Source organism: Olea europaea, chromosome 3 (genome assembly GCF_002742605.1).
Source record: "Olea europaea var. sylvestris chromosome 3, O_europaea_v1, whole genome shotgun sequence".
Lineage (NCBI taxonomy): Eukaryota > Viridiplantae > Streptophyta > Magnoliopsida > Lamiales > Oleaceae > Olea > Olea europaea.
In genome coordinates, this window is record NC_036239.1 from 14,182,571 (window position 1) to 14,205,264 (window position 22,694).

General features: G+C 31.4%; 1 protein-coding gene across 1 annotated transcript; it reads right to left on the reverse strand.

Annotated features, from left to right (window-relative positions):
• Window positions 1-7,311: 7,311 nt before the first annotated feature.
• Window positions 7,312-8,138, reverse strand: LOC111391632. Its single transcript, XM_023016887.1, has one exon. It carries the CDS (start codon window positions 8,120-8,122, stop codon window positions 7,415-7,417), a length of 708 nt encoding a protein of 235 aa, XP_022872655.1. The 5' UTR covers window positions 8,123-8,138; the 3' UTR covers window positions 7,312-7,414.
• Between the last annotated feature and the right edge of the window lie 14,556 nt (window positions 8,139-22,694).

The window sequence follows — 22,694 nt, forward strand, 5'->3', positions numbered from 1 at the left end:
AAAAAAAAAAAAAAAAAAAAAAAAAAAAAAAACACATCAAAGGAAACTTACCAAACCAAGCATCTACGAATCGATGGAGGTGTAACACATGGAACTAGCGTACAACATCTTAACCTAGTTTCATGAAGATTCTTCCCCAAATAGCACAAATGTACGGATTCTCTTAAAATCTAGCCAAATCTCTGTTTGTTTGTTTTCGCCACATTCAGCTCTCCAATATCTCTCGGGACGATAATGTTGAATTTAAATTTTAATCATGTTAAAAATCAAGAATTACAATACAATAATTAATAAAACGAATTCATACATGTGGAAACCATTATTGATATGAATAATAGTTGTAATAGCGGTCAAGATATTTCTCTCCTTGCTCTTCACAAAGTATTAGCTATCAATGGGGCAAGCTAATAAAACATCTGGAGAGGAGAGGGGACCTAGCATTTATATATAGGAAATAATTGAGCCGTCTCATTACGACTAGAATTCTAATTATGGTTTATTTTCGGCTCACGTGTTTAAAATTACCACATCACATTAATCACAACCCATAAGGTGTAAAAGGCCCAACTGATCACTTAATAAATTTGACCCAATCACGAATATCATTATGAGTCATACATCTAACCCGTTAAATTTGCAATTGAATGTGAAGCCCACATATGAAATTATTCCAACAGATAATTGACTTGATCATCAAAAATCTGATGTTTGTCACCCCTTTCTTTGGTTCCGTTATTTTCGTGTCTAATAGTTTTTTGTCCAAATGCAGATGCATTTTACATGTGGTATGGATTTTTTAGGCCAACAATTTTATTTTATTTTTAATTATTTAATCTAGAATAATTGAGTGATCATTTTGCCTTTCTCAACTTTGAATTTACTAATCAGATGAATTGAATAATGTAAAAATTGATGTAATTTATCTATTCAGATGAATGACGCTATTTTTTCAACGATTAGAACACAATTGTCTCAAAGAATTAGGGATGAATTTGCAAATTAAATAAAAGGTAGAAGACGATTACTGCTTTCTACCCAGAAAGTAAAGCTAAAGTATGCATGATGGTTTATTTCTCTTAGTCGACTCTATTTTTTTTTATTTTTTTTTCCTAGCTAAAATGGAATACATCTAAGCCAATTGTGTGTTTTTAACTAAGAGAAGGAAACTCCTAATACAGCGCAGTGGATTGACTTCTTTCTGTTGACTTGGTCATCAATTTTGAGTTTCTTGTCATCTTGTTAAATGGTCAACTTATAATTTTTTTTTCCTAATTATTCGACTATTAATCAAATCTTTCTCTTAATTGATTACACATGGAATGGATAAATGATTAATCCTTCTCTCAATTGATTAAACATTAAACTGATAGATGATGTTACTTTACATTAATTTACTTAATATTTTTGTTATTTAATATAAATTAATTAAGAATATTTGGCAACCATCTTTCATGCCAAAATTATTTTAAAAAATTATCAAAACATATTCAAAAGCAATTTGTTAGTTTCAAAAGTCACTTTTGACTTTTTAAAAATTATACCAAACATTTTAGTGTATGGCTATATAGCTCTAAAAATGGAAATAAACACCATTTTTTGAAGGGCACTACACGTACAAGCCAGAAGATTACAGGACCTTTACAGACACACACAAGCAGGATGGGTGGGTATTTTTGAGGTAATTTTTTAATGATGTGGATCCGCCCACATGTGAGTAATCTGTATGTTTTCTGTGAAATATGGCTCCGTACATATAGCTTTAATCCCATTTTTTATGGGTTGGAGTCAAATGATTGTACAAAGTCAACTTATTACAATCACCGGATTATTAACAAAAAATGGAAACATCTCTGCCAATTGTGTGTTTTTATTTCTTAGGAAACTGCCAAGCCAGGAATACTTTTTCGTCTTGACTAGCTTATTGTGTCATCTGTTAATTACTTAATTAATTGTCATCTCAGAAGATGTTTTCTAATTATTCGATCATTCATTTAATCCTTCTCTTCATTAACAATAATTGCATTAAGAATATTTTGTAAGTATCTCTCAAGAAATGTCAACTTAATTTCTTTGGAAATTCCAATGCTCTAAATTTCATTGACAGTAATTATACTTTACTCTAGTGTTAGTTAGGTAATTGTATTTCAATTTTGTTCACTCAGTAACTAAACGCTTATTTGTATTCATTCAAGAAATTATGTCCGATTCCTTCATTTGATCTAAACAAAATTGATGAACTGATAGTCAATAAATAAAACACACCAATATTTTACTAAAGTTGTAAATATTATGCGTTAACAACTAATATTTACATTTGAAAGTCATCGTTTCTATGGAATTGGACAAAATTGCATGATTTTGAAACCAAATTACAATCGATTGTGAACAAATTAGTGCATTAATTCGATTGAAATTTTGTAAAGCGTAGTTATCCCTTTTTTTTTTTTTTTTTAAAACTCATCATTTAAGTTTAAATTTCTTCACCAATAATGATTCAATCATAATTTAAGGCTGTTTCCTATGCACTTGACATATTTTTCTTACAAGAACACTGTAGACGTTAATAGGACTCGTTAGTTGTCCAATTGTGTATTAATAATGTTTTATCAACTTGTGAAAATTCGTGTTTACCTAATAAACAATTGTATTAAAATTGCCATTTCGATAACTGAGATGACCTTCTCCTTTCATTTTTTATTTTTTTTTTCTCTATCTCAAAACTGCATGATTTTGAGTGTTTTTATACCATAATAATAAGGTAAAGAATTGACCAAATTCCTAAATATAAATAATTATTGAAGCTACAAAATTGCCGCAAGTAAAATTAGGGCAGAAAAAGTATTAAGACTTGTGGTTTTATTCTTAAAATGTCAAACTTATTAAAAGAAGTTGCTCAAATCCTTGTATATCGGTCTGTATTTCGTTATTTAATTGATGTGAGATTCATCCCTTAACATTTCCTTGCAAAATGGTGACTTATTTGAACGGATCAATCTTAAAATTTGTGTGCTCGTGTTTGAGTTTTAATCGGATCGAATTACTTGTAGGAGTTTAATGGACTATGATAAAATACTAATACTAGGAGTTCCATCTTAAAATGTCATCCTTGTTGAGGAGTAGCCCAAATCATTATATGTTGGTCTTCATTTCCGTATTTAATCGATGTTGAATTTATCCCTTCACACAAAGTTCCTTGTCCATGCCATACTAGTGCCGTGTACGTCTAGTCTAGTCCCATCCCGTCCCTCCTCCATTTAACCATGTTCACAATGATGTAAGTTAAAAAGTGAAAGATAATGGATTCTTGAAGGAATGCGATTACAAAGTTCATGTGTATGGATCAATACAAAATTCAAGAAGATCAAGTTGCCATTTATAGAATAGACATGTCACACTTATTGTTTGAAATAATGATCAGCCTAACCGAATCACAATCAAGAAACGGAATGAGAAAACTACATTCCAGACATTGCAGACAAGTATCAAGATGTTTTGAACATCATAAAACACAGACATTGAGATAATTAAGACAATAAAGCTATTAAAATCAACAAAAATAAGTTCGGCTAATCGATGCCATTGATTCTGCATTTAGTTTAGCCATTTTCATTGGAAACTCCAGCCTCGCCATTTGATCTCGAGCCTTTATTCTTGCACGAATTAATTTCACTTGATCAGATTCTTCTTCGTCGTTTTGTTCTTCCTCTTCCTCTGCCAATTGTGCGTGTGTTTATTTCTTAGGAAACTGCTAAGCCACGACTATTTTTTTTCATGTTGAATTGGTCATCAATTGAGATATATCAGTTTCGTGTCGTCCGTTAATTATTGTCAACTTGTAAGATTTTTTAATTATTCGATATTAATTTAATCCTTCTCTTCATTAAAGCATGGATAGATTATGTTAAGAATAATTTCTTATAAAATATTTTATTTATAACAAATTGCATTAAGAATATTTGGTAAGCATCTCTCAAGAAATGTCAACTTTCTTTGGAAATTGCAATGCTCTAAATTTCATTGACAGTAATTATACTTTACTCTACTGTTAGTTAAGTAATTGTATTTCAATTTTGTTCGCTCGATCACTAAATATTTATTTAATTTCAATCAGGTAATTCTGACTGATTCCATAATTTGATCTGAACAAAGTCAATGACCTGATAGTCAATAAATAAAACACGCCCATATTTTACTAAAGTTGTACATATTCTATGTTAACAACTAATATTTACATTTGAAAGTCATCATTTCTTAAATATCTTATCATCGTTTTCGTGGAATTGGACAAAATTACATGATTTTGAAATCAAATTACGATCGATTGTGAACAATTTACTGAATTAATTCGATTGAAATTATTGTAAAGCGTAGTTATCGAAAGTTAAAGTATAGTTACATGGTTGATACTATGAAAAAAAAAAATACAATTGACAGGAATGAAATTTATCTCGCCTCGCCCTAAAGGTTTGCTGCAAGCTTGGAACCAAACTACATAGAAACTGGTGCTAAGCTTTGAAAACCCAATTTTAGACTCGGTCCATAAGGCATATATGGATTCTTGAATTACACAATATAAGACTAAACTGAACTGAATCGAAGATCGCACAATCTAAAACAATGAATTTTTTTTAATACCAATAAGTAAATTTATTACATTAAGTCACTAAACGTCGAAGTACAATACAATCTCAAACAATATTTTATTTTTGTCAACGCAAGTTTTTTTTATTCCCTCTAAAACTCATCATTTAAGTTTTAATTTCATCACCAATAATGATTAATCAATCATAATTTAAGGCTGTTTCCTATGCAGCTGATATATTTTTCTTGGATTTTGCTACACTAACATTGGGATTAACATAGGAGATGATCGAACACACACATGAGAGGGGTTGATATTTGTTAATTCACGTGGGACCCAAATGCAAAATGTGAGGATCGATCACCCTTTCTGTCAACCAATTCGATCACTTTAGCTTAACTCATTTTTCTTTAAATTGGTCAGTCGTCCAATTGTGTAGTAATAACGTTTTATCAACTTGTAAAAATTCGTGTTTACCTGATACACAATTGTATTAAAAGTCCCATTTCAATATACGACTTTCGTATTAAAAAATCTAGCTTGCACCACTATTTAATTATTGCAGCAAACTAACATCACAAGCAGTCTACGAAAATGAAATTTGTGTATTTAGATCCGGTTAAAAAACAGTTGAGTGACTGAGATAACCTTTTTTTTTTTTTTTTTTTAACTGCATGATTTTGAGTGTTTTTATACCATAATAATAAGGTAAAGAATTGATAAAATTCCTAAATATAAATAACTATTGAAGCAACAAAATTGTCACAAGTAAAATTAGGGCAGAAAAAGTATTAAGACTTGGGTTTTTATTATTAAAAGGTCAACCTTGTTAAAAGAATTTGTTCAAATTCTTATACATTAGTCTATATTTCATTATTTAATCAGCATGAGATTTATCACTTAACATGTCCTTGAAAGATGGTGACTTATTTGAATAGATCAATTTAAAAATTTTTGTACTTGTTTTTGAGTTTTAATCGGATCGAATTACTAGTTGGAATTTAACGGATTCTGATATAATATTAATACTTCCACCTTGAAATGTTGTCATACTAAAGAGTAGCCCAAGTCCTTATATGTTGGTCTTTATTTCGATATTTAATCAATGTGGAATTTATCGCTTAACACAAAATTCATTGTCCATGCCCTGTTGGCTACCGTGTACCTCCGTCCCGTCCCGTCCCGTGTCATCCCTCCATTTAACTATGTTCAACAATGATGTAAATTAAAACGGCAGTGCTGGGCATACAGGTCTAGCACATTACAGAACCCTTATAGGGTTCTCACAAAAGGGTGGGGTCCAGATTTTTTTCTTCATTTTTTATTACATCGAGACCCACGTGGAATCGACCCCATTGAGGGGTTGGTAAGAAATCTGTGAAAAAAGCTCTATACACAGAGCTTTATCCATATTAAAAAGCGAAAGATAATGGATTCTTGGAGGAATGCAGATTATAAAGTTCATGTTTATGGATCAATACAAAATTTAAGAAGCTCAAGTTGTCGTTTATAGAATAGACATTTCATACTTATCTACAATATATTAAAAGTGGGGATTGAAGAGAAACTTTTAATTACTAATTGTACCATTACATATTTAGCTTTAAGTCAAATACACCCTCATTTATCCTCATATCGTTAATTTTCATGGTCAATAATACCCTTAAAATTTAATTTATTTCAACTAAATTCAATTATTATTAAAATTAAAATTATTTATCTTTTAAATTAAGTCAATTAATTTCCACTAAATACTATTATTACTAATTATTAGTATATGATTAATAAAAACTTATATACAAATAAAATAAAAATTATAACAATACCACATATATAATTAACATGAAATCGAATAGACTATTAAATCAATTAATATTAATAAATAAGATTTATAAAAACAATACAATTATATATAAGCTCAAAATTTTTTTAATCCTAATATTACAGATTTAAAAAATAGTGCACTCCTAAAAGATTTCATTGAAAATGAAAATAATATTTGAAATTTTTTTTAAAAAAAAAATTTCGAGAAACATTTTACTTTTACATTTTTATATTTGTGATGAATAATACCCTTAATACTCAATTTACAACTTCTAAATAAGATAATTAATAATTATTATTGATTTCAAAAATTAAGTCAATTAATTTTCACTAAATACAATTATTACTAATTATTAGTACACAATTAATAAAAATATTATTACATACAATTAAAAGAAATTACAATAATACTATTTATATTTATAATTTACTTGAAATGACATATTTTATTAAGTTAATTAACAAAACTTAAGGATAAACAATGCTTACTATTGGACTATATATTTCTGAACATGTATTATCTTATGAGCAACTATATCCCACACTTTTTGTGAAGTTTCAATGCAAACAACAAAAGTTTTGATAAAAGACTAAAAATAGAAAATAAAAAGAAGAAAAGTTGTGGGATCTTGACAAAAAATATTGTGTGCAAAAATAGGTTATTCAAATAAAAATATTACATTTCAATTATATACATAATTTTATTAAAAAAAAATGTTATTCACACACACATTAACAATATTAATTTTACCTTTAGTAATATTAATTACATCAATTAATTTCAAACATATTATTAGTACTTAAAAATATTAGGCATATCATTCATCCGATACATAAAACGTGCAATGCACGTGTTTAGTACTAGTTGTTTGAAATAAAGATCAGCCTAACCGATTCACAATCAAGAAACGGAATGAGAAAACTACATTCCAGACAAGTATCAAGATGTTTTGAACATCATAAAACACAGACATTGATATAATTAAGACAATAAAGATATTAAAACCATCAAAAATAAGTTCGGCTAATCGATGCCATTGATTCTGCATTTAGTTTAGCCATTTTCATTTGAAACTCCAGCCTCGCCATTTGATTTTCAGCCTTTATTCTTGTACGAATTAATTTCACTTGATCAGATTCTTCTTCGTCGCTTTCTTCTTCCTCTTCCTCTTCTTGATCGTCTTCTTCTTTGGACAAATCAGAAGATTTTATGCACTCTAAATGCGTACCGAAATCACAGTCAGGACAATAATAACACCAGTAACCTTCTGATAAAGTACCATCACAAACATCACACGTGTAAATCAAATCATCCTCTGAAGAATTTGGCGTCGAATGCAAGAGATTAAGAGGGTGTGTATGAGATTTACAAATTTCAGTATCTGGCAGAAAAGCGCATGTCACATGGATTTTGAAATCGCATTTCTGGCACTGGTAAACGAAGGCATTAATGCTATCACCACAAGCATCACAAGGATAATAAAGACTATACTCGGGCGGTCCGGATTTTAGATCAAGAGGGTGATCAGAGTGAAATTTGTGCTGAATATTTGGAGGCAGTTTGAAACACGATTCGTGGAGGAAGAAATCGCAGTTTCGCTTCTTGCAAATGTAAGCCAGACCGGAAAGTTCTTGTTCGCAACCTGAGCAGATCATTTCTTCCTCTTTTTGCACTTCAGATTGCTCTAGACCATGAGGGTGGCTGAAGTGTTTCATTTTTTGGTGTCTTGCACTTTCTTTCTATCAATGCTTACTATTTATAGATGATTATCTTCTGATAATGCTTACCATTTAAAAGCTCTTAAAGTCTTCTATCCATGTGGGAGTAAACTAATTAATGGAATTCAGTACAGCATTGGCAACAATTATGCAATATGTTAAACCAAATTTTAATGGGTTAATTTCACAAACGGTCACTGAACTTACAGAAAAATTACAAAATGGTCACTGAAGTTTAAAACTTTCAGTAACGGTTACTTAAGTATTGTGACGCTTTCAAAAACGGTCACTGAAGTTTAAAAAGTTTCTGAAACGATCACTAAAATTGAAAAACACTTTTTTAGTTTTTTTGGGTACATTTGCAACAATTTTTCGGCTACTTCCAACCACTGATACCATAGAATTTTGATATCATTGGAAATCTCACAACGTCCTTTTCAATTACCACTCAAAATCTCTCCGTAACACCAAGGAATTCGACCAAAAAATCACCGCAAAAGTTGTCCCAAATTTTCAAATTTTTGGGCGACTTTTACGGCAATTTTCCAGCGACTTTCGACCACCAAGACCGCCGGATTTTGATACCGTTGGAAAGCCCACAATGTCCTCTTCAATTATCATCCAAAATCTTCCCTAAACTCCAAAGGATTCGGTCGGAATAAACCCGCAAAGTCGGCATCCCAAAAAGGAGAAAATCTGGGATGCCAACTTTGTGAGTTTATTTCGACCGAATCTTTTGGAGTTTTTGGGAGATTTTTTATACTAATTAAAGAGAACAGTATCAAAATTTAGCTATTTTGGTGGTCGGAAGTTGTCAAAAAATCGCCGCAAAAGTCCACCAAAAATCTGAAAATTTGGGCAGATTTTTGCTTTTTCGGGTAGCCAACTTTGTGGGTTTATTCCCGCCGAATCCTTTGGAGTTTGGGGGAGATTTTTTGTTGTAATTGAAGAGGACATTGTAGGCTTTCCAACGGCTTCAAAATCCAGTGGTATCGGTGGTCGGAAGTGGTAGAAAAATTGCTACAAAAGTAGCTCAAAAATTTTTAAACTTCATTGACCATTTTGTAATTTTTCTGTAAGTTCAGTGACCGTTTGTGAAATTAACCCAAATTTTAAATTTTTTTTTTTTTTCCGTTACCGGTATCAAAAAAGATATAAGTCATTCTTGTGAATCGACAAATTTTTTATATATCGATTTTAACAACAGTTTAAACAATTAATGACACAAATTTGACAATTCATACAATCTCAACAACAATATAATCAAAGAATGTATATTTAAATTAATTCATAAAAGTCAGCTCTGACTTTTCCTCCATTGTCTTCCAATTTAGTATCATAATGCAAATTATATATTATTTTATGTAAATGATGATTTCTTTCATTTTGACTTTAATATCCCAAGTTGCAAATGGTGTAATTCTCAGCAACTTTCTTGGAAGTAGACTTGCGAAATTCATTGGCTCTGTCCAAATAACAAACAGGTAAATAGGGGAGGAAAGCCAAGATAAAAGTTGGGAAAAAATCACACATTAAATTAAAGAAATTTTATGATATATGCTCCAAAAATATTCATATATCATGTCCTTGCTCGAGCCCCATTTTGGGGGAAAATGCATTTTTCAATGTATCGATAACAAATGTGTCGTTAAAAAATAAGAAAAATTTAAAATTTGCGTATAATATTATTTTATTGTAACATGTATGGTTAAAATGATGTCAAAAATATTATTAAAAAATGCATTTTTTTCAAAGAATGGGGCTCAAACAAGATCCATATATATATATATATATATTGAATAAGTGCATTAATTATCACTGCATAATTACACAATCAAATAAATCAAAGATTCCATATTTTAGCTCAAAGGAAACTCTTTCAAAGAGAGAGAGAATGAAATAGAAAATTCGAGTGGTTTAGAAAAATTTTGGACAAATAGACAAAGTGATAGCTTTTATGCCACTCTTTTGTCTGGGATGATTTTCCTTTATGGTAAAATAAATAGTTTATGAGTATATAATTAATTTTTAATTAAACTTATTTATGTCCAAGAAGAAAACTCATCATATGACTATTAAAAAAACCTTCATTTATGTGCAAAAGCTACATCAAGACGATTGATGCTTGTTGAGGAAAGGTGTATTAGAAATGAGAATCAAACGCTATCATAGAATGCAATTTACAGGTTGGAAAACGTTTTGAATTATAATCACGTTCTCTTAAAAATGGATTACATTTGTTCGATGGTGAGAGTTACACTTTTAGCTAACTAAACTAACTTGTCTCCATCTTTTGCAAAACACAAGACTGGGACTTTTTTCCCCCTTTGATCATCGGGGCTTCAAAAAATGGCAAAAATGAAAATGGATGCCTCATTCTTGGCTATATCAACCGAGAAGCTACCCACCAAACAGCACTCGACTACCACATTGTGCCATGTCATGGTGGTAGTTAGATCTTCAAGGATTATCGGACTCCAAGATTGGTTGATGAGAACAACAGAAGGAATTGACCCTCCCAATTACCAGATCTTGAAGTTCATCCATAACCTGACCACAAGAAAATCCTATTTGTTAGGCATTTTGGTGCCCTATTTTATGTTTATGCAAATAGTCAGAAAATATTTTTTTTTTTTTTTTTTTTTTTTTCCATCGGGGCTTCAAAAAATGGCAACAATGCAAATGGATGCCTCATTCTTGGCTATATCAACCGAGAAGCTACCCACCAAACAGCACTCGACTACCACATTATGCCATGTCATGGTGGTAGTTAGATCTTCAAGGATTATCAGACTCCAAGATTGGTCGATGAGAACAACAGAAGGAATTGACCCTCCCAATTACCAGATCTTGAAGTTCATCCATAACCTGACCACAAGAAAATCCTATTTGTTAGGCATTTTGGTGCCCTATTTTATGTTTATGCAAATCGTCAGAAAAAATATATAACACAGGAAAACGAACGCCTATGTGTCTTGAACAGTCGCATATTATAACTGAACGAATGAAATAAACACGGGCAGTAGTCATGTTTGATGTTATATATGATGCTGAAAGATAAGTCTGTTACCCTGATTTTATTAAATTAAGGCGGCAATTGGTGTGATGTTACTAGTCTTAGATACATTGAAATTTAGAACTATGCGATAAGAAAAATGATGGCACTAAAATAGTGTACAACATCACAAAAATTAGATTACGTAACTTATTATCTACAAATTTCAGGTTCTATCAACAATTTCATTTATGAACCTATTAAAAATAAATAAAAAAATCCATTTGAACTATTTTACCCCTTGAAGGAAGACACATGTTCATCATACGACCTCTCTCTTTTATATGTATAATTAATTTCATGCATGAGTTTTCAAAAAGAGTCCCTAGAAATTTCAAGAAATTGAGAAAACTAGATAAAAGAGTTTATACATGATTTGAAACAATTAATACAAGTTGTACTAATAAAGAAAATCAACAAGGACAGAACAAAATATAAAAATCATAAAAATATAAACCACAAGCTTAAAGATTCATTGGGACAGAAAATATAAAATAATTAAAATAGAAAATCAAAAAGATAATAATTAATGAATAAACACTGCAACTTCAATAAATTTCAAAAACTGAGAAAAACCATAAAATGAGTTTTATCAAAGATTCAGATTATATAGATTGAACTAATACATAATATCAGCAATGACAGAACAAATGCTAAAAATCATCAAGGAATGGTACACAAATAAGCTTCTTTCTTGTAAGATGGATTCGTATGTTCCTGGATAGCATACCTGCAATTGCATGTGGACATGGAATACCACTAAGTTACCATTTGCTACAATCACATTCATATTTCATTAGGTCCATACTCCATCAAAGACTATCACCATTACTGACTTCAAAATTCTCATGACTTACATAAATAGCTTCATATATCTTACATTTGCTTTAACCTTCTCAATAATACTCACAATTTTTGGTTTGTAATCATGATCCTACATTTCAGTTGATTCCCTTTTAGCATTCATTCTGATCATTTGTTGATGTCTAATCTTCTCAAGCATTATGATTATAGGCTTCTCTCTAGCAACCACTATAGAAGAATCGAATGCCTTAGACAAATTATTTACACCTTGAATGTTCCTGAGAATGTGATCTTGTCCATTGTTAGGTTGGTTTTTCATTTAACCACTTGAAGGCTCTCATTCATTGTTTTCTTCCAAAATAGGTTTTAAGAGTCAACCCTTTGTACTTCAAGGTGAAGTTGATGTACAAAATTGGTTAAAGATTCAACCAAACCCTTCTACTTGTTAGAAATGAATGTTATACATCCCTAAGTCAAACAACAACTGCTCACTCCAACTGAAATTTTTTTAACATATACAATAGCCCAATCTATTGGGAATATGCAATTATCTCCATCAATTCCAACTCTTGCCAACAGCTGCCTCCTATATGCACTTTTAGGAAACAATCGTTCAACCTTATTACAGGCTTATATCCAGCCTAGAAGCACTCCTTGCATGCCACAAATAGATGTAATCTCTTTTAAAGTTAGACCCTTCTCCCTTAATCTGAATTGTACTACCAAGACTTGTCCTCTTCATTCTCCTCATCATAATCCCATACTACTCATCAACAGTCATAGTGACCACCTCTACACATTTTTCACTAGTCCTGTAAGATTGATGTTTTGAAATCTCATACATACAATCATCTTTAACAATTTCTACAAAGCTATTCAGTGACAATTTAGAATTTGACCTGAACTTACGTATATATTTTGGCCAAGTAAAAAGCTTGTACTCCACTAATCTACCAAACCGTAGTGCATGTATGTTCATCTCCAGAAGTGTTTGTTCCTATTCTTTTAACTGGCTGCCGGTAAGCATACAATTCTCGTGGATATGTTTTCGATATCTTACTCTCACCATTTTTTTCTCATTTTTCACATACTTCACTTGCGTAGCATTCTTGACTCAATATTGCACAATTGCACTACTCAAATTCCTGATATTTTCAAGCTTCATGACTGTAAAAGAGAAATGATTAGAAATTCTCTTAACAAATGAAAGTAATTAATTCCAAGTTAAATTACATTACCAATTTTAAATTTCGGGTCCTCCAAGCCTATTGCAAAATTAAACCAACTCCTTCTCTATTGGATGAGGAAGCTTCATCTATATTATCACTTGGAAAGCTTCTAAGTTTATCTTACACCCCGTAATCAGCTCTAGCATTTTCTTCACTATATGCTTGAGGATCTTGTTCATTGCTTACATTATCCACTCCAAATTCCCCAATCAACTTGAAATATGTGCTATCATCATGATTATCAATTTGTTCTTCTTCCTGATCCTATTGATAATAAAAAAATAAAAGATAAAAAATTCTCTAATACACCTTCCTCAATCATTATATTTTCTACATCAAGGAAGATATTTGTTTCTACAACTGCTCTATGAACATGTGCCTAAGTACTATCTATGTAGTGGTCCTCAGATGTTGGATCTTCTGCTGCATTTGTATCCTCAACAGGTGCCTCTGTTAACACTACAGTCTCACCAATCTGAGCCTCATCAGATCGTCTCCCTGTTCCTGAATTTTTTTTATGAACTTCTACCTCAATTTCCCCAATATTTTCATCAATTACCTCAATTTTCCACTATCTTTGTCTTCAAAATGTGTCTCATTCTCCCTCAAACTCTGCTCCTCAACTTCTGTCTCATTCTCACCCAAATTTTGGTCCTCAACATGTGTTATTTCCTTCACCAAATTCTGCTCCTCAACCTGTGTCTCATTCTATCCCAAATTTAGCTCCACAACATGTATCTCTTCCATTGCATGGTTTGGTTCATCAATAAATTTTGGATGTTTCTCCTATTTATACCTCTTCAACTCCGATTGGTCCCCATCCTTATCCATCTCATCAACAAGTTCATTTACATCATTTTCTTGCTTTAAAGTAATTTGTTCATCAACTTTATCTTCTCCTTCCATTCCTTCATGTACAATCCCAGCTTCATCAACAATGTAAATATCATAACCTTCTAATGATTCATCCAAAAAAAGAACTCAACAACATAGCATGCTTTCTGAGATATTTCATTTTGATGACTTTTCTCAACCTTTGATTCAACACTTTCATTCACATTCTCCAAAAAATATCAATAAGTTTAGATGGTGATCATACTGTGGAAATTCCAAATCTTCTACTACCGACAATTAATACTAATCAACAATCACTTTTCTACCAAGTAACTTAACTAGATTTATAAAATCTGCACCAGTTACTAGCCAAAAGAATGCCTTACTCAATCTTGATAGCTGATTGTTACAGTGTACATAATTTTGCATTGTGGAAAATAAGAAACCACCATGATGTAGCCATATGGTGAAGAAATATGTGGAATACAAGAAAAATAAAACAAAACAAAAAACCAACTGCAATCAGAATAAGTAGATTCCAGACAATAACCATAAGTATAAACTCATTCTTTTTGAATGTCGACATGATAGGAAAATTGCTAAACCCTAGCACATTCAGTTGTGATAAATAGGTAGAAAAGTTCGACTGCAAAATGCAGGTAAAAGAATTAATTGAAAGCATCCAAACATATGCGGTGCTCACAAAGATTCAACATTTTTATATAAGTTTGCTCAAGAAACAGAATAAACCATAACTAAAACCTCTAGAAAACTAACCATATTCGATTTCGGGCAGGGATCCTCTAAGATGACAAGCAATATCTGTATGATTTTCACTTGATTCGTTTCGTGGGTTTCTTGTGACTTCATTGTGGAAAAGATGGTGGTTTACTGTGTTCTTTCAAGTTCTAGAATGTGATACGTAAAGGTACAAGTCCGTCAGTTTTGGAGTGAATTACACCAATGCTCATTGAACTTTACAAATGATTTTTATGGACTCACTCAATTTTAAAAATCATACAATTCATCACTGAACTTTACAAAAGATTTTCAAAAAATTTCTACACTTTAAAAATCACTCTATTCACAATTGAACTTTGAAAAAAGTTTCAATAGACCACTGAACGTTGCAGAATGTTTCCCAGAGGTCACTAAATTTAGTGACCCCTAAGAAACTTTTTGCAAAATTTAGTAATGAATTAGGTGATTTTTAAAATTCAGTGATCTCATGAAAATTTTTTTGCAAAGTTCAGTAATGATTTTTAAAGTTCAGTAACCACGTGGAAATCTTTCACAAAGTTCAGTGACTATTTGGGCAATTCATTCTTCAGTTTTGATTTTGAAACTGGAAATGATGAATAGATGATTTTACCCTTTACTAATTAGTAAGATTTTTAATTTTGGGTCAACTAACAAAAAAATCATTCATTTATCCTCCGATTACAACCAATTAAAATGTATGTGAATATGGTTGCCACAAATAAAAGGTTAGAGTAAAAGTTGAAATTGGAGTTAAAAATATTAGTTGATGCACTGAATTTTTCAAATATTTCTTAATTGTGGCTGTAAAGATTTTTCGCGATGTCACTTTGTTTTTTAAAATGTTTTCCAGTTGCTATTTAACTTTATTTTTGAGTTACCACTGAACTTATCAAAATATTTTTATTACATTTGCCACTCATCATTTTAAAAGTTAACAAACTTAATGATATGATATATGAAATGACGATTGGGATAAAATGGTAAGTGACTGCACTAACATATATGACAAGATTTTGATTAGTTGGTTAACAACTAAGAAAACTTTTAAATTTCAATGGTAGCAAAGAAACATTTAAAAAAGTTTAGTGATAGCTCGAAAATTTTTAAAGTTTAATGACAATTCAAAAATATTTGTGAAAGTCCAAACACAATTAGAATATTTAAGCTGTATGCACTCTATCTTAAAGTTTGAGCACTTGTACGCTCGAAAAAATTGAATGGAAACTTAAGTGCTCAGTTTCTCAAAGTTTGAAAACCTTTATTTCAATTTTGTGATTCTCCCAAAGTTCAACTCTTAACACACTCAAAGCACAGTTTGATCTTCCAATCCTTAGAAGTTCTACTTAGACGGTTTCACGGGGTACATCTTGACTCGTTTAGAGCGAATATACTATTGAAACCTTTACTTCAATTTTTTCTTCACAATACACTGATTAAGTTGACGGTATCAATGTGCGTGATTTTTCTTTCAGTCTTCATTCTTCTTTAGTTAAAATTGACCATTACCCATTAATTGTGCGTTAAATTTGGGTCCACGAACAATTAATATACATCGCTTAATACGTCTTTAATTTTCAAGGATGTGTAGTCGAGCTAGTTTCAATCCTAAATTATGCCCAAGACTTGGTCTCTTTCCTCGAGGTGATCGACATTCGAATTCATATGAGGATTGATGTGCTCGACTAATGTATCTACTAGATAAAAATTGAACTTCCACAATTCTATGATAGAAAAAATGTCAAAAGATGAACCAAAAGTTAAGAAAATTACAAATCAAGCTTAAAATGGACTGATAAACTAAACAAATTAAGGATTCCAACAGAAAAATTGAAGAACTTATCACAAGAAAATTGCGTTGTCACACTTTCTATGTACTGCCATGGCCTACGTTGAGTAAGACCTAAAGTATTTCCAATTTCAGCTCATTTCACAAATCAATTCTATGTCTATTTTCGGAACATTTGGATACTCTTTTCGACAATAGTAGAGTTAGGCCAATTCACAGATCGAGCTTTTGCACATATCACACATGCATATCACTTGATTTGCCTCTCCCACATTCGTCATCTGGGAGTAATATAACTTTTTTGAAAATTTTATTTTTATTTCTAAAATCATTGTTTGAAATTAACTCGAATCGTAAAAATCCAACGATGATCACCCAATATAAATCTCAATAAAACTACAAAACCATGGCATCTTCATACGTGTCGTTTGGCATAAATTTGAAAGATTTAATTGAATCTACTAGTGTAGTAGAAAATCTTAATGGAAACAAATCAAATAATTGATTCTCTTAAACAAAAGTAATGGTCCTAATTGGGGCGTTCACCGGGTTGAACTGTGTGAAGCAATGATAAGCCTGTATTTACAATTTTGGACAGTCAATAAATTCCAAGAGATATTACATTTTACTTCTTAAAATGTTCATATTTGGAGAGATAATTATTTCATAATATAATTTTTGTTAATTACACATAATATATTAATTGCAATGACATTCTTCAATTTTTCTATATTTTCGCACTTATATCCCTAATTTTTCTAGTTACATGTTTAGTACTTATTATGTAGGAATTTTGATAATTGATTTTTTAACTGATAGTGATAAAGTGGGTCTTACTTGTGAGAGAAGAATTCAAAAATGATGATTGAAATAGTAAAATAACGGTTAAAAAATTGATTTTAATTGACTTAAAATCTGTGTCAAACAAACACTTATTCTCAACTTTTAGATTAATTTGTATATTATATCTCTGATAATGATTTCCATCTAAAAAAATTTGAAGAAAGATATAAATGGATTTATTTATCTTTCATATTTTAAATAAGCGTGATAAATAAATAAAAATATAAAAATTGGATAAAAATATTTGTCTATGATTTCTGTTGACGGTAAAAATCGGATCAACAAATTCTCTCCCTAACTATGATTTTCTCCTCCTAAGCTCTCTAGTTTCGATGCTCAAATTTAAAAAAAAAAAAAAAAAAAAAAAAAAAAAAAAAAGGAAAATAGCTATTTGAGAGGGAAATATTTAAATTGCATGGTTTTCTTTTCAAATGAAGGGTTATTTATAGATTTCCATCCAAACCTTGGGGTATTTTGGTCGGTTAAGAACATTAGATTGCGAACTCTTTATGCTTTTATTTTCCTTGCGTATTGCTTTATGCTCACGAATACTGGAGAAGGTTTCATTGATTAGTGTCTCTAAGTGCTTCAAAGATATATCATTTACAAGGTATTTTTATATTCATTTTGTATAAGTTCACTCTTTTTAATCTTTGATTTCAATTCTCTTACCATAAATTCAATTTGTATGAATACATGGTTAAAAGTGCAACTAATCGAATTATGTATTTATATATATGTTGACATGAGTATTATACATTTTAAAGAATATTTATAGGGTGTATTTCAAATGTATTCCAAATATTTATACTTTTAAAAATGATGAGTTGTCTCGAGTAATATACTATTGTCTCGGTAAAATGATCATAACTTGAGCTATAAATATCAAATCAAGGTTATTCAAGTTGGGTTGGAAAGACAGGATATCTATCTACAACTTTCATGTTTGTCAAGAAGTCATATTTTCATCATAGGGTAGACAAAATTACAGTGCAAAGCCCAAGTTGTTTCTTGCTATTTACAACAGTTCTACTTGTGAGCAGCACTCATTGTTTTGGTCATATCTGAAGTTGTAGAGATTCAACAGACTTGATATTTGTATCAATAGAATGATAAATCAAGTGGCAACGGACCTGATAGTTGTATCGATAGAAAGATAAATCAAGTGGCAATAATTCATCATTTGATCAAAAGTCTAAATTTGCTGGGGAACTTGACCAAGATTTTGAGGCATCAATTCTTCTTATCATATTCTAGTTTCCTTCATTTATCCTTATTACATTTCATTATATATTTCTAGACTGTTAGCCAGAGCTAGGGGTGAGAATTTGATGAATTTCTAGTCTTGTTTTTGATCTTTCATTTTGTTCTCCAATTTTGATCTTCTTACTTGGTTGAAGTATATATTATACAAATAGTTTTGGTTTGTTAAAAGCTTTGATAATTGTTGACAATTTTGACACAATGAATACTTAGATAATCTCTACATATCAATAACTTATTTTGACATATTCTCTCAAACAGTTATCAAGACTATTTTTTAGTATATTTGCCATCAGCGTTTTATCTTCCGAATGAGATCAAACCCTAGTTGATTTTCATATGAGTTAAGTAAAAGATAAATAATAACTTCTACTTATTTATTCAAAGTGAATCCTCAACACTCTAGTGCTCTTCTTCATCGTATTTTCATCAACTATTTACTACTCATAACTAGTTTATTTCTTTCTGATTCCCTGTGATTCAACCTTGGATTTTCGAGTTTACTACTTGAGACAACCTGCACTTGGGTTTGCAACCTTAAAGTTGTAGCACTTTCTCTAGTCTTTTCTTGATCAAACACCAACAAATAGTGCTCGAAAGCTGGTTTGATTATTCATAATAAATCTTGGACTTGTTATGTTTTTGTAAGCTTGCAAACTTGCTCGTACTTTCCTTTGTTGATGGAAGCTGACATAGGCAATATTGAAGGGATATGTTTTGATTTGTCGTTCACTAGAGGATGTTTGTTTATTTGCTTCTAGGTTAATGTCCCTTAAGCACTTAATTAGCGTGTTCACTACACATAATCTTAACCGTGCCCATTTTCAATAAAGGTCAGGCTCCTATTAATATTTCATGAGTATGATTATAAAGAAATTTTGAACAATCGAGATCTATTATTGATTCATCCAATGATCTAAGCTTTATGTCTGAACTTATAAATATGCTCCTCCTTCTAGTGTCCCTGTCGCTTTTACTACTTTTGAAAGTGTGTGTTTCTCAAAACATTTCCAAATTAATGCCATTCTTGACAATTGACTTAGCTGCAACTGGGTTAAGGAGGTCCTTACGTGGCAGCCCCCAAATGGATGGTCAATTGTGCCGAAGATTGTGTTTCTTGTGAATGGCTGAGATTTGTCTAACTAGATGAATGGTTGGAATTTAATTTGGAATCTAATATGATTTTTGGAGAGAGAAAAAGGACGGCAGACTTTTATTTTTTCTTGCTTAGTTATAGAATCATTTCCTCTCTCTCTCTCTGGCGATTTCTTCTCTTCTTTTTCTAATTTTTAGTTATATACTTCTCAGTTTAAATCCTGGTTTTAGATTAGCCCTTGTAATATCATGGTGCTATAGTAACTCGAGGCGTGATTCTGAGCCTCTGCTATTTTCGGTTTAGTTTACTGTTGGCTAGGGCTAAGTGTTGTGAAAGGATTTGTGTTTGGTTTCGTAGATCCTTTGATCGATGATCGAAACTTGTGTATTCTAAGTGGTTTGATGTAACTTTGGTTCTCTTGGACGGCGATTTGCAGAGTTGAACGGGTTCAGCTCCTGAGCCCCCCAGATTAGGCCATGTTTGGCCAAACTGGGTCACCAATCTCTAATGTTCTATCTGTTTTTCGTTTTATTTTTGAGTACTTGAATATATAGTATACGATTATAGGTCTTAATCAACAGCTTATAACCCAACAAATTGGTATCAGAGCCAAGAGGGCTTCTGGACGTGCTTCTTTACTAAATTTTCTCTGAGTTGAAAGAAAGAAAGAAAAAATTATTTGGGGATTTCAAAATTTTTTAAATCTGCCATTATTTTTTTAAAGAATCTTTCGAAATTGTGTTTGGTACTAATAATATGGTTTTGTGATTTTTTACAATTGACTAACGGTGGACTTATCACCTCTTGGCCACCGGTGATTGTGTTCTTGGTCTCAGGGCCAATCCGTTTTTTACTGTTTTTTCATAAACAGTGGTTCAGTGATAAATTTCCATAAATCCTTATAATTGTTGAACAATTGACGCATGATTTTTGATATAAATATCTAAATGACTACCTTCTTGTATGGAAATTATATCTGACTTGCATGAACATATGTCTGCTTGATGATATTTTATGTTTCGAAATTGCTTAAGACTGCAGCTTGCAATTCTTGATACATAATTACTGTCATTGTGATCATTCATTGACATTAATATAATTCTTGATCAAAAATCATACTAATCTGCTTCAATTACTGCATTTTGTTAAGTGCTTTAAATTGGAAATTTTTTTCAAAACTCTTTTTGTTAATAGTTTGATCTGTGCATAAGATCACACTATGTCCATGAGTGCTGCCCACCTTTTTATAGAATCTGCAATGGGTTCGAAGGTTGAATTGAGTTAATTCGATGGAAAGGGGGACTACTCTATATGGAAACAGAAAATGAGGGCCATTTTGGTCCAGCAGAGGGTCGCAAAGGGCCTTGTTGATCCAGATAAATTTCCTGATGAACTTAAAGCAAAGCCAAATGAAATTGAAGAGATGAATGAAATTGCATATAGTTCGATAATTTTACATTTATCTGATAACATCGTTAGACAAGTTGATGAGTCTAAGACTGCTAGAGATTTATGGACTGCTCTTGATAATATGTTTCTTACTAAAACGTTACCAAATAAAATCTATCTTTTGGAAAAACTATTTAGTTTCAAAATGGACCCATGAAAGGACTTAGAACAAAACCTAAGTGACTGTAGTATTATTGTAAAGAGTTTGGCACACAATGATAAAAATTTTGATGATGAAGACCTTGCTGTGATTTTATTGAATGCATTGCCTGAATCACATAAAGATATTAGGAATGCTATTAAGTACTCTAGGGATAAGTTGACCCAAGCTATAGTGATAGATGCCTTAAGAGCTAGAGAACTAGAGGTAAGGAAAGAGTATAGGTCTAACCCTAGAGACAAGAGTATGTTTGTTAGGAAAAGACCAGAGAAGAGGGAAATTGGATTTCAACGTAAAAAATCAAGAAGGAGATCAAAAGAGAGATCAAAATCTCGAGACAAGAGTGATAAAAAATGTTACCATTGTGGTAAGATAGGTCACTTTAAAAGGGATTGTTTTGACTTGAAAAAGAAACAAAAAGACCAAAACAATGGGGAATTAAATAATGCATCTATGGGACCTGAACTTGATAGTCTGCATGTAATGACTGTAACTAGTGATGAAACCAATAAAGACTGGATACTAGACTCAGGGTGTAACTTTCACATGAGTCCCATAAAATTATGGTTCTATAACTACAAGGATATAGAACCTAGGAAGGTTTATATGGGAGACAAAAACTCTCAAGCTGTTGTTGGGATTGGTGATATTGCCATCAAAATGCATGATGGTATTGTCAGGACATTAAGAAATGTGAGATATGTACCCCCACCTTAAAAGAGACCTAATTTCATTAGGGGTACTTGAGGATGAAGGTTATGTTTTTAAATCTGATAATAAGGTCCTAAAAATTATTAAAGGGTCATTAATTGTCATGAAAGGACCTAGGAGAAATGGGTTGTACTACCTTAAGGGTCATACCATGTCTACACCTGACCCCAGTCTGCTGAATGTTACAGAGAGTAAATCTGAGTTGTGGCACAATAGAATGGGTCATATTGGTAATAAAAGTTTAAAGTACCTACGTAACCAAAAATTACTTGGTAAGGATGATATTGAACCTTTGAATTTCTGTGAGACTTGTGTGTTGGGTAAGTCTCATAGGGTAAGCTTTGAAACAAGTTCCTATAGTACTAATAGACCATTGGACTATGTGCATGCAGACTTGTAGGGACCTGAAAAACATCCTACGTTTGGGGAAAATAAGTATTTTTTGTCAATAGTGGATGATTATTTCAGAAAAGTTTGGGTCTACCCTGTGAAGGAAAAATCTAAAACTTTTCAGAAATTTAAATATTGGCTTAAGATAGTTGAGAACCAATTAGACAAGAAGTTAAAAACTTTTAAG